Here is a 14251-nt window from a genome sequence, read left to right as displayed (position 1 = left end):
AAACTTAACACTGTGCAATGAACCGTGAAAATGAGGTCACGGTCAAATAAAACCTGTGCGACTGACATAAAGATCATAAAATATTTTCATACACCAAATATAGATGACCTATGGCATATAGTATTAGATAAAAAGACCAAAACTCAAAAACTTAACTTTGACCACTGAACCATGAAAATGAGGTCAAGGTCACATGACATCTGCCCGCTAGATAGGTACACCTTACAATCATTCCATACAACAAATATAGTAGACCTATTGCATATAGTATGAGAAAAACAGACCAAAACACAAAAATTTAACTATAACCACTGAACCATGAAAATGAGGTCAAGGTCAAATGACACCTGCCAGTTGGACATGTACACCTTACAGTCCTTACACCTAATATACTAGCCCTATTGCTTGTAGTATCTGAGATATGGACTTGACCACCAAAACTTAACCTTGTTCACTGATCCATGAAATGAGGTCGAGGTCAAATGAAAACTGTCTGACAGACATGACGACCTTTCAAGGTACGCACATATCAAATATAGTTATTATATTACTTATAATAAGAGAGAATTCAACATTACAAAAAATCTGAACTTTTTTTTCAAGTGGTCACTGAACCATGAAAATGAGGTTAAGGACATTGGACATGTGACTGACGGAAAGTTCGTAACATGAGGCATCTATATACAAAGTATGAAGCATCCAGGTCTTCCACCTTCTAAAATATAAAGCTTTTAAGAAGTTAGCTAACACCGCCGCCGCCGCCGGATCACTATCCCTATGTCGAGCTTTCTGCAACAAAAGTTGCAGGCTCGACAAAAACTAATGGACTATAACTAAGAAAGAAAAGATAAAAGTAAAGACTGGCAGTTAGTGATTTTATTGACAAAAACATGGCCACATAACCTCTTCATTTGTACATTATTCTCTACAACAGAACAATGATTACAGCTACAGTCATACAGTGACCAGCACATTGTGGTTATGGCATTCTCTCATCAACTACATGCATGCAGGAACTAGCAACCAATGAAAAATGATGAACACCACTTCTGCAACATTTTTCTACAACTTTAGTTATTAAAGGAAATAAAAAATTATTGAGACTGCTACTGCTAATTTTTTGAAATGTTCAGGCTATGAAGTAAATCTTTACATTTCAACATTTAAAAATAAATGTACTTCATCATTAAAGAATTCCATATCTACCTTAGTTCCAATTTTAGAAAATATTCATTGTGATGTATTGCATATCTGATGATGTAAAATAAATTCTAACATACATTTAATACTGAACTGGTTTAATTACATCAAAACAGGTATTTCCTTTTTTTTCCAAATGAGTCTAATAATACAAAACAATACACAGAACTGACGACTAAATTTTGCAGAGCTGAAAGACCCTTTCCATTAGATATTCAAAGCATACTCAACAGAGATGATTAATGTGTGCTTTGAAAGCCAATGAAACAAACAATGGAAAAAATGTACATTTATCAAATACATTCATATTTACAAGAAAAATACTTCCAAACTTTTATCACACTCAAAAATCACATATTAACAGTTGTAAAAAAAAAAATCCTTAAATTTTAAATTTTAAGTACTTCTATTATAAACATTTTGCTTTACTTTAACATAAAATTTACAAGTTGATATTAAAGACATAAAAATTCAATCTACATCATATTTGTGTTTCATATAAATGTATATTTACACTGTAACACAACTAATTTGAGTGAAAACTTTCCCGTGTAACTAAATAAAGACTAGAAACATGTTTTTTTTTTTACAAAATCAAACATTTTCATGTTCTTTACTTTCTAGGTTTTTTAATCCATCATTTAAAGTGTTTCATATGAAAATGATAAAAACAAACATCTTCTAGTTCCAGGTTTTTTTCTGATTCTAAAATAAATGTCAAATCTGATTCTTCTATTTCTTTTCTTTTTCTGTTTTTATTTGTAATGATTTTTGAACTTACATGTAGATTATGAAGAAAACAATAAGCTGTCATTTTTAACATCTAGATTTGACACGCAAGCACAACAAAATTTCAGACTATTTTTTTTCTTTTTTCCTTAGAAGTTAGATCAACATTAACTAAAATGAACTGTTTACAAAATTCAACAAGTTTTATATGACAAACCACTGAGGAATTTTAAATTGGCACACTTCTGTTTCTACTTCCACACTCTATATATCACTGATATTAGTTTGCGTTAATGTCTAAAAAAAATTCTTAATAAAAGTCTTTTACCAAATAAATCTAGAAAAGTTCCAGATAGGAAAAATATAATATATCCATCATCCATGCATAATATTGAACAGGACAGGCTTTGCCATTAAGTTTTTTTTCTTTTTCCAACTTAAATATTTAAACCACTTTATGTTTTGCAATGTTTCATGCACATCTCACAGTATCAAAATGGTGGTTTTATCATTCAATTGATTAATTATGGTAAGAGGTAAAAGATCTTTTTTTATCTGATATCGTCATAACTATCACTTGGTTGCAGGACAAATTTTGAAAATTATATAAATATTGCAGAAATTTAATTGTACACCGGTATTCATCTAATGACTTGCAGGATCAAATGTATCATCTATCATGTTTACACAAGTGACTTCTTAAACTAAATATTTGAACAGAATACTTGAAGCTTTTATCATGTACACTCAATGATTGCAGTGGCAGAAGCTGAAATTTTCAGTTTTCAAAAAACTTGAAGACAACTATTTAAACAGGATGTTTACCACTAAGCCTACCCATCAAGGTGGTATATCTTTTTTTTAAAAGGTGTTTATACTTTCAAATAAATCATCTTGGCATTTTCAATATAAAGGACAGTAGAAACACACAACTCCAATCAAAGAATTTGACATACATCTGACCAGATGACTTCAAATGTTTTTTTGCAGTTTACCCCCGAGATTTTATAAGGATTTGTTTATAAAGTTTTTACTCTTGTTTTGTGCAAGTTAAGAGTGATAGAAATGTTTTTCCATTACCATTACATAAAATCAAATAAATAATACCTTGGTGGTTTTCTTCTGACTTCCTTATACTACATGCCTTTACTTAAAGACAGGAAAAAGCACTTGCAAGCTTGCAATAAATTAATTAAATATTATAAACCATAATTACAAGACATCCTGTCAAACAACAAAACTGTAAATTCAGAAATTATTGCGAGCATTTATTATGTGATTTTGTCATTTTAGACTAAAAGCCGATTTTAATTTTTGTGATATTCATGATATTGAGAAAAATCCTGTTTTATTTATATTCATATCAAAACTTCAAATTGCTAGTTTAAATTGCAATGATGAACCCTGTCGCATTTTTCGCAATAAAAAAAAAAAAAAAAAATTTCTGAATTTACAGTAGTTGAAACTTAATTTATGGCATGGACACTAATTTTTTTAATGTCAGTCTAACAAAGTAAAAAAAAATTAGGTACATCTTATAAAATGCCCATTGAAAAGACTAAAGAATTAATCAGACTGACATTGATGACAAATACAGTAGAAGATTGTACGACTAGTATTTTTTTTGTTTTTGTTCATAAATTATTTGTATCCACATTACAATAAATTTGTTTACAATGAAGGTTAAATCAATTCTATCATTACATGTGTATGACAAATTCATTCAAGTAATGTTTACGTTTATTCACTGCAATTTCAGTGTTGACTCCATTATCTTTTTCTCTCTCTTACAATCAATGACAATGACATTTCTCCTGGAGAACACAACCCAACACCTTGGACTTTCTACTCAATCATACACGTTTTACAACAAGGTCACAAGGTTCATCTGTGTGAGGTTCCATTGAAGTAATCAGGAATTTTAAACTCTCGTCGTATATAAAACAGGATGTAAGCTTTACATCGGGCTACTGTCTGTTCTTCACACATTGTTACTGTACTGTCATTGAAATTAAACCACTGACCTAAAATATAAATAACAAGCAATTTGACTTGAAAGATCAAAATATTGTATTTCTGTCAAACCACAAACTTGGATAGCTTCTATTGTTTCTTCTTGTGCTAAACAGATCACAGCCTGATCACAAAAAAAACATTTTTATTATCAGTATCTGAACCACATGGGTATTTTCCCTGTTCGAAAATATCTTTGCATGATAATAAATAATATATGACTGATTCTAATATAAATATATCAGTATTTGTTTTGAAAAAAATGATATTTGTATCTTTTAAACAGTATTTAAGAGATATCTTTTAAGAATTCAATATTTACCATCATGCTGTGCATATGCTGTATAGTGACCAGATCCAGCCCTAAAATGATAAATAATAACATAATTTTTTTCTATTTTTATTTTGGTAATTTATAGGCTATAATGAATATTTTTAATGGAAAAAATTTCACAGATTATTGGAGGCTTTCAGGTTGTTAATATTAACAACAGCTCAATAACTGTTAAATGCTTTCAACATTTGTCATAAAAGGCAAATGTCAATTAGCAATTACATCAATAAACCTTTTTATGCCCCACCTACGATAGTAGAGGGGCATTATGTTTTCTGGTCTGTGCCTCCGTTCGTCCGTCCGCTTCAGGTTAAAGTTTTTGGTCGAGGTAGTTTTTGATGAAGTTAAAGTTAAATCAACTTGAAACTTAGTACACATGTTCCCTATGATATGATCTTTCTAATTTTAATTCCAAATTAAAGTTTTGACCCCAATTTCACGGTCCACTGAACATAGAAAATGATCGTGGGAGTGGGGCATCCGTGTACTATGGACACATTCTTGTTATATGTTTTAATACTGTGATATATTGTGATATAACAAGGTATCAACATTCTACTTTAACGTACCCAGAACCATGATGAACAATTGCTGCTGCTAAATCATACTCATTGGCTGCTCCCTTACCACTTCCTCTTGTCTCATGCTGAAATGAAGAAAAATAAACATTGAAAAAATGTACATTTAGTAGAGCTTTATTCAAACTTATGCAAGATTCAGACAGCTACACACATATAAGTAATACTAAAAGAAATGTAAAGGCTCAACATTATCTTCAACAATAAAGTGTCTATACCATATATGAGCTCTATATAAAGTCCAGATAAGTGCATACATTCTTAAACAGAGACTACTAAAGACCTGCCATGAACTGGATTTTTTTTAATCTTTTGCTTCACACAATTATAATGTTGAACAATACAAATCTTACAAATCCTAATAGTTAAATGTTGATTCCAATACTTACTAGATTGTTTAATACATATTTGTTCATGTTTAAATCTTTCAGTGGGAACTCCACAAATGTATCAAGTTTCACCCTGAAATAGGACTGCCATCGGAATCTTTTGATATGGAGACACAATACCTGAAGAAAAATATTGTATAATAAAGTAAAAAGAACAACAAAACTTAAAACACACATTTTCTATGTGCTTGTTTGCATACTTTGGCAAAACCAAGAAATCAAATATTTTTTTTCTATAATCCTCGAAATATGCAATTCATGAATTTTTTTTTTTAAACCAGATTATAATTTTCAGAGGCAAAAGATTGGCTGTTATTGCACATATCTATGATATGTCTAACATGCCAAATGAGCTTAATATATTCGAAATTGATCTTGTTGACAAATGCAGTTTATGTCAGGCTTTATTCCAAAGGTTAAAGAGATCTCAGTCCTATCATTTGATATCACAGTTATATCAGATGAGTAAGGATGTCGGCTGATTATATTCATCATTGATCCCTTTACCCAATGTCATTCCATGTGAGATAACATGATAAACTGTGGCTTACCTATTGAAATAAACAATATTTTATATGGAAACAAGAATGTGTCCATAGTATACAGATACCCCAATCGCACTATCATTTGCTATATTCAGTGGACTGTGAAAATGAGCACAAATATCATCATATTAAAAGTTGATCTTTTTGACAAATGCGGTTTATGTCGGGCTTTATTCTAAAGATTAAAAGAGATCTCAGTCCTATCATTTGATATCACAGTTATATCAGATGAGTAAGGATGTCGGCTGATTATATTCATCATTGATCTCTTTACCCAATGTCATTCCATGTGTGACAACATGATAAACATCTGCTTCACCAAAATTAATACCAATGCTGGTATGCTATTAGTATTACTTCATGATAATGGAATATTATTGATAACTTCAAAAGTCAAGTGTTACAGATTATATAATAAGTCAAGAAAGTATATCCAAACAATAATTTTAGTGCAGTTTTAACAAGGTTACACTTTGCTTAAAATAGACAATCTTTTTGTCATGTTCATGCAAAATGATAACAGATCTCAGTCCTATCAATAAGTATCATTGTTTTTCAGATGATTAAATATGTCTGCAGTTTGATTTCATCATAGATCTGTTTGTTTACTGACACTGACAGTGACAGTTTTCATCGATTTCAACAAAGGGTCCATTAATCTATTTTTTAGGCAGTCTCTAACAGCCCAGCCAATAAAATTTAATACTGGCATGTAAAAAAAATTCTACAAGCCAATAGAATCTATACAAAAATATCCAAAAATAAGTGCCAGGGCATATACCTATTAATCTAAGTTTATTCTGACGATTGCTTAAGAATCAAATCAGAACTGAACTGATGCAGTGTAAAACAATCACCAATCCAGCTGAACTGAACTAAATGGGGAGTGTAAATATCATATAAACATATTCCAGCTGCAGGTATGAATAACAATCACACTGCAGTGATATATCCTGTGATCAAAACAGAAAATACATTTAGGAAAATGTAATTAGTGTAAAAATAAGGACACTCCAGTATTTAATTGTTAAGCTTCACAAGGGATTGGGACTTATATTCCATGTGTAGATCATGAAAAAAATATCCTATATCAAATAGAATATTGAACAGATCTCAGTCCTATCATTTGATATCACAGTTTATCAGATGAGTAAGGATGTCGGCTGATTGATTCATCACTGATCTGTTTAATTCAAGAAAACATCACTCATATCCCAACTAATCATTCAATTTTGATTGTTTACCTTGAAAGGGTATTGGTCCATATACTCTGATCAAAACAGAAGATACATATATAGGAACTGAAATTCGTGTAAAAATCCAGAAAGTCAAATATAATATAATTGTTCGGCTTCACAAAGGATATGGACTTATATTCCCTGTGAAGATCACGAAAAAAACTTTCAAATATCAAATAGAATATCGAACAGATCTCAGTCCTATCATTTGATATCACAGTTTATCAGATAAGTAAGGATGTCGGCTGATTATATTCATCACTGATCTGTTTATTTCTAGATGATGACATCACTTATTATTTCCATCTATGGTTTGCAATGTTGATTATCTCAATATAAAATCTTAAGTACAAGGTACATGATGGTCACAAAGTACATGAAGGTCCCTGAAATTCAATTGACACTGAGGAACAGCTGTGATTTGGACCAAACTAAAAACAGACACAGCAACACAAATTGAAACAAGCTTTCGGACATGAACATTAAACTGTTTTCCTTGGGGTTTTTTTCAAACATTAGACATTATTTGTTTTTGAAATAATCAAATGGAATAAAATAAAACAGATCTCAGTCCTATCATTTAATATCACAGTTAATCAGACAAAAAAGATGTCGGCAGATTATTTCATCACTGATCTGTTTTCTTTCTTTTACTGTTTTTTTTACTTTACAATCTTCCTAATGAGATTATTTCATTTGATAATATTTTTTGTTTATACCTATCATTCATGCAGGACTTATTTTTGACACAGAAAAACTATATCAAGGTTTTTCTTAACTATAAGTCCTCTAAATTGTGCAAGTTTATATTAACTTATAATATCTCAGAATGAAGATGAAATGACGACTCATCAGTAACTAATGCCAGATCTCAGTCCTATCAATAAGTATCATTGTTTTTCAGATGATTAAATATGTCTGCAGTTTGATTTCATCATAGATCTAGCAGAGTTACATGTGACAATCAGTCATCAAGTTTATATTGTTCCATGAATTAGCATAAGCTTTCATAGAATGACATGGTTGTTCAATGTTCGGAAGATAAAAAAGTTCTGAATTCAACTTTGTTGGTGTTGCGATCCTTACATTAAGCTGTTGTTGCTGTTGTCAATGTTTTTCTATATCAGAAATTCAGCATTTAATTGATGACATATCATGGAATGAATCAGGATTTAAACAGATCTCAAACATATGACACAAATAAGGTACCCATATAAACTCAATGACAAAATTGACCAAGTTCCACCCAAATTAAACCTGAGAAACGTGTCAAATCTGTCCATATTAGAGGTGCACAGTGACTATGTCAATGTTGCGCCGAGCTTATACAAGACTTGTTTAGTCTTTGATTGGTATCGATTATATAATTTCTTTACAATATATTTCATTTAAAAACATGAACTTCAGTGGAATTGCAATCATAACACAAGACATGTTCATGCAATTATTTTAAATATCAGACTGCATGAAATTTATAAATTATTGTTTTTACTTTTTAAGATAATGAGATGGAATGAAATAAAACAGATCTCAGTCCTATCATTTAATATCACAGTTAATCAGACAAAAAAGATGTCGGCTGTGTATATCATCACTGATCTGTTTACTTTCTTTTTTGAATTCAATGTATTTCACAACTTTCTTCAACAGATTTTTTTTCCTTTATAATACTATTTAAAAAAAAAAAAAAAAATCCAACTTATTTGCATGTCAGTAGTAGTACAAGATTTTTAATAAAATTATCTTTAGGTTAAATTAAGATGTGGAACTTCATTGTATAAACATATACTGTATAACAGAAAGAGTGTGGTGGTTTTTTTCGGCAATGTACAAATATGCAAAAGAAATTATTGTGTTTTCACAAAATAATGCATAAAAGTTAAAAATAATTTTTTTTTGCTACATTGCCAAATAATTACATTAGATGTATGTTTCATTATAATACGTTATTCTGATTGGCTAATTGCACATCACATGTTATTCTTTAAGCAGTTGCATGAGACAATAACATTTCATTCATGATGACACGAGGTCCCACAATAAAGTGCACAGGTGAATTTAAAAATTTAACTTCATGAAAATCGTGTTTTTATAATCCTAGCTAAAAAATGTAATTATAAGTATTGAATGCTTCTTTTTGTAACTTTATAGGGTTGTAAAAGCGTTGACCGTGCGTACATTTTTAGAATAAAGCGCTTCCGCGCTTCATACAAAATGTACTTCGGTCAACGCTTTTACACCCCAATAAATTTACAAAAAGAAGCATTCAATTCTTAAATAAAGGTCAACTAATGCCAGATCTCAGTCCTATCAATAAGTATCATTGTTGTTCAGATGATTAAATATGTCTGCAGTTTGATTTCATCATAGATCTAGCAACATTTCTTAATGACAAACTACTAATTTTAAAGTTTTCATAAACTTTATTTAAACACTGTTAGAGCTAGAGATAATTCAACATTACCAGTGGGACCTTTATTGGGACTCTGGGATCAGGTGTTTTTTAGCTCAGGATTTCAGGATTGACCCTTTCGGAATCCAGTAATTCTTTTTTCAAATTACAGGACCTCAGGATTTCAGGTTTTTAAGGCCAGGATTTCGGGATCAGGACCCCTCCTACCCCCTCTCAGTATTGTGTATTGACATGCATTGAACTGTTGCAGAACAGCTTTTACCACCATACAGACTGGATAATTCCCAAGTGTGGTAATTTAGTCAAGATTTGTCTGGTCAATGGTTAGTGGTTAGTATTGAAAATTTCCAGATCTAACCTACAGAATTGATGTAATTGCTTCATTAAGCTGTTAGCCATGATTATTTTTTAATTATATCAGCCAATCTGTACTTTTAGGTGTGAAATGGATAAAAAATATTCAGTAAAACAGATCTCAGTCCTATCATTTAAAATCACAGTTAATCAGACAAAAATGATGTCGGCAGATTATTTCATCACTGATCTATTTTACTAACACTGGATTTCACTTTTACAAGAATTTTCTTTCAAGATATTCTGGTTCTCTTTGTTTGGTTTTACAATTTTTTAGACATGTCATTCATGCAAGACTAATACAACATTTCTTTTTTTTTATTTTTAAACAAATCAATCATTGTTTTAAAATTTTTGTATAGAAGTTTTAACACCATTGGGTTAAATTTCTAGAATGCTGTAAAAATATGTCCTATTCCTATTCCTATAAGTATGTGCGCACCAAAGAAACAACTTTATATTTGGTGAGATTATGTCAGACTCGATAGTTATAATAAAGCTTCTGTTAAATTATTGTGTTGTTTCTCTGCTGCGCACGATGTTTCCACAATGGAAATAAAGATGGAAAACTGCATAAATTCTGTATTTTTCATCAATTTTGTAAAAACAATACATATTATGACGTAATTGTGACGTCATCAGATTTTTTTTTTTTTTATGTTTTTCATATATATTTCTAAATCCTATGCATTTCTAAACATTATGTGCCAATTTGAAATAGTTATCAAACATTTTATTTTATTGGGCCAAAACCAGGCCTTAATGCCCCGCCCCTATTCCTTTCCTTACATCATTTATTTTTCTAACAGAACAACTGAAGACATTTATGAATTTGTAAAACAGATCTCAGTCCTATCATTTAAGATCACAGTTAATCAGACAAAAAAGATGTCGGCAGATTATTTCATCAAAGATCTGTTTACTTTTATTACTGTATTCTATTTTGCAATCTTCCTATTCCTAATACAATGTATTTCATTTGATATCATTTCTATTTTGTTTATTTTTATTTAAATCATGCATGTGAAAAATGATGTAGGACCTACTTTTACACAAAAGAACTATATCAAGGTTCTTCTCAACTAAGTCCACAAAATTGGGCATAACTTGATAATGTGTCATAATAAAGATTTAATGCCGATACATCAATAACTAATGCTAGATCTCAGTCCTATCAATAAGTATCATTGTTTTTCAGATGATTAAATATGTCTGCAGTTTGATTTCATCATAGATCCAGCAGAGTTGCACATGACAATCAGTCATCAAGTTTATATTGTTCCATGAATTATCAAAGGCTTACATAGTCCAACATAATGATGTGCAAAATAGAAAAAACAATCTGAAATTAACTTTAAAGTTTAATGGGTGTTGTAATTCTAACATCAGCTGTTACAAATGTAATGAAGATTTAATGACGATACATCAATAATTAATGCTAGATCTCAGTCCTATCAATAAGTATCATTGTTTTTCAGATGATTAAATATGTCTGCAGTTTGATTTCATCATAGATCCAGCAGAGTTGCACATGACAATCAGTCATCAAGTTTATATTGTTCCATGAACTATCAAAGGCTTACATAGTCCAACATAATGATTTGTGAAAGACAAAAGAAATCTGAAATTGACTTTAATGGGTGTTGTAATTCTTACATCAGCTGTTTCAATATCTGACATTCACTATTAAGTTGGTGAAATAAAATGAATCGGGATTTAAACAGATCTCAGTCCTATCATTTAAAATCACAGTTAATCAGACAAAAAAGATGTCGGCAGATTGATTCATCACTGATCTGTTTACTTACTTTTACTGAACTTCACTTAAAAACAATTTTCCTCATAAAAGCATAAGAAGTTAAGATGCTGAATCAAATATGTCATATTTATGACGAGTTCCTTACACAGGGATGGATTATGCAAACATTAAAATACATATTGTAGAAGTTGTCGACATAAAACACAAACTAGACTCCCCCTTCATTATTAAATGGCAAAAATAACTGAGTTCCACACATGACAATCACAAAAAAATAATTAAATAAGTTCAAAATCAGAGACCACAGCTTCAATTTTTAAATTACAATCTCTGCGCAAAGTAAGAAAAGAGTTAATCAAAAAATTAAAAACCCTAGAATCAAGCGCTAAATGAATTATGAAATAAAACAGATCTCAGTCCTATCATTTAATATCACAGTTAATCAGACAAAAAAGATGTCGGCTGATTATTTCATCAGTGATCTGTTCAATTTCTTTTATACAAATATTTCACAAATATCTTAATGAGTGATTCTTTTCTTCAATACTACATGTACCTTATTTCTACATGGAAATTTATAAATCTAATGAAACAGAATAAAAAGACTTTATAACCAAATCAACTTTAGGACAATAAATACTATGATGATTTTGTCATTCTATCATGTTCAGATACAGTTTATCATAATGCATATATTCAACATATATGAGCTTAATTTTTTTGAGAAGTTCAACTTTTTTTAAAGAGTTCTACTATATTTAAGATCTTCATTATGAACTTGCAAGATTTTATTAATCTAGTATTCTATCAGAATGAAGATTAAAAGACAATCAATCAACAATGCCAGATCTCAGTCCTATCAATAAATATCATTGTTTTTCAGATGATTAAATATGTCTGCAGTTTGATTTCATCATAGATCCAGCTTCATTTCTCACAGATAAAAAAAAATCTGTATTTCAAATATTAATATGAATTTGGTCTGTAATTTGTTATTATAGAAACATTTCGATAATTTTTAACACCATCTAAACATATTATAAAGTATACAAGTAAGAGACAGTAAGCAAGATTAAGCAAGACAATATCAATATTGTTCCTGGACTAGCATGGCACATTGTTATTTCCCCCAGAACCATATATATTGAAAAATTCTCAAGTTAATTTCACAGATGCAACCTGCTTTCTTATGGTAGCAGACAAAACAAGGTACCCTCTTTGGAATTCAATGATAAAAATTACTAAGTTCCACACATGGGAAAGTGGATAAATAATTAAAATCAGTCCAAAATAGGGGGGTGTTAATATTTTCAATATGATTTCAATACTTCCAACCACAGAGCAAAAATATGCAAGATGTAGTTTAAGTGTCGAAGTATCATTTTAATCTTCTTTAAAAAGTTTATCTTGTTTACTTATCATAGTCTTTATCATGTATTAATGAACTTGTATGGTCAATGTTTGGTATAAAAAAAATCATGACCTGAACTTTTAAGTGTTATAGAACTTACAATTTGTTGTACTTTTTAACATTAAGCAGCTCCAAAATGTATGTCAGACAATCAAATGAAATGAATGATGAAATAAAACAGATCTCAGTCCTATCATTTAATATCACAGTAAATCAGACAAAAAAGATGTCGGCAGATTGATTCATCACTGATCTGTTTACTTACTTTTACTGTATTTCACTTAAAATAACTATTTTTCCTTTTTCTTATTTGCTTTATAACAGGGTTATCACATTTAGACCTTTAAATTATTCTTTTGTTGTCTATTTACTAATTGTACATGTATTGTTAAACACAACAGCAAATTCTACAGTTGTATTGAAGCTAAGCTATCAGTAATGGACACACCAGAAAAGTTTATGAAATAAATCATCAGGTTAATTTCTAAAACCTATGAAATGAACACTATCACAACATGACCTCTTTAGACAAACCACTTAGAAACCTCTTCAAGTACAGACAGAAAATTCATTAAATAGTGCAAGCTGATTAGGACTGCTCTAAAGTATGGTTGGGATGTCAGGGAGGAATACTGTATAGCGTGTTATTTTTCGCAGGTGTAAAATTTAGTGATTTTCATTGAATAAAGTATACAAAATATTTATGCGGATTCAAAACTTTAATCAATGACTTTGTATAAACACTTTTAAATTGACGAAATTTATTTCAGTGATTTTGCTCTATCCATAAAATTATGCAAAATTAACCCGCTTTACGGTATATAGAAAAGCCTCTAACAAAAACTCTGAAGATGCCAAATTTATACAAGCAGAGTGTACAATAGAAGCAATGCAATAATCACATTTTGATAAAAAAGTAATGCTGATCTTTTTCATAAGCCCAGCTCATCATATCCAAATAAAACATATGAAAGCATCCCTTAAGAACTCCCAAGAATACCTCCTCTCAGTCAATACTATAGAGGAAAACAATTAACCAGTTGTCCATGTTAATTAAATCAGACAATCTTTGAGATGAAAAATGGAATGAAACAAAGTAAAACAGATCTCAGTCCTATCATTTAAAATCACAGTTAATCAGACAAAAAAGATGTCGGCAGATTGATTCATCACTGATCTGTTTACTTTTTATTACTGTTTGTCACAAATAACATTTCTTATTCAATAAAAATAATACTCTTTATTTTCCTTTACACAGAAACACTTTTAATAAGTTTAAAGCCTTTTA

General features: G+C 30.1%; 1 protein-coding gene across 1 annotated transcript in view; it reads right to left on the bottom strand.

The window, feature by feature from the left end:
* Positions 1 to 858: 858 nt before the first annotated feature.
* LOC139520111 (ubiquitin carboxyl-terminal hydrolase 3-like) overlaps positions 859 to 14251 on the bottom strand; it is a 28874-nt gene continuing 15481 nt past the window's right edge. Inside the window, exons 13-16 of the mRNA XM_071312555.1 lie at positions 5244 to 5363; positions 4846 to 4922; positions 4265 to 4305; positions 859 to 3953 (exon numbers count right to left, since the gene is read on the bottom strand). Coding sequence (XP_071168656.1) covers positions 3814 to 3953; positions 4265 to 4305; positions 4846 to 4922; positions 5244 to 5363 — 378 coding nt within the window. The 3' untranslated portion in view covers positions 859 to 3813. The remainder of the gene's footprint in view (positions 3954 to 4264; positions 4306 to 4845; positions 4923 to 5243; positions 5364 to 14251) is intronic.

This window comes from Mytilus edulis, chromosome 4 (genome assembly GCF_963676685.1).
Source record: "Mytilus edulis chromosome 4, xbMytEdul2.2, whole genome shotgun sequence".
NCBI lineage: Eukaryota > Metazoa > Mollusca > Bivalvia > Mytilida > Mytilidae > Mytilus > Mytilus edulis.
This window is presented reverse-complemented; position numbering and strand designations above follow the sequence as displayed.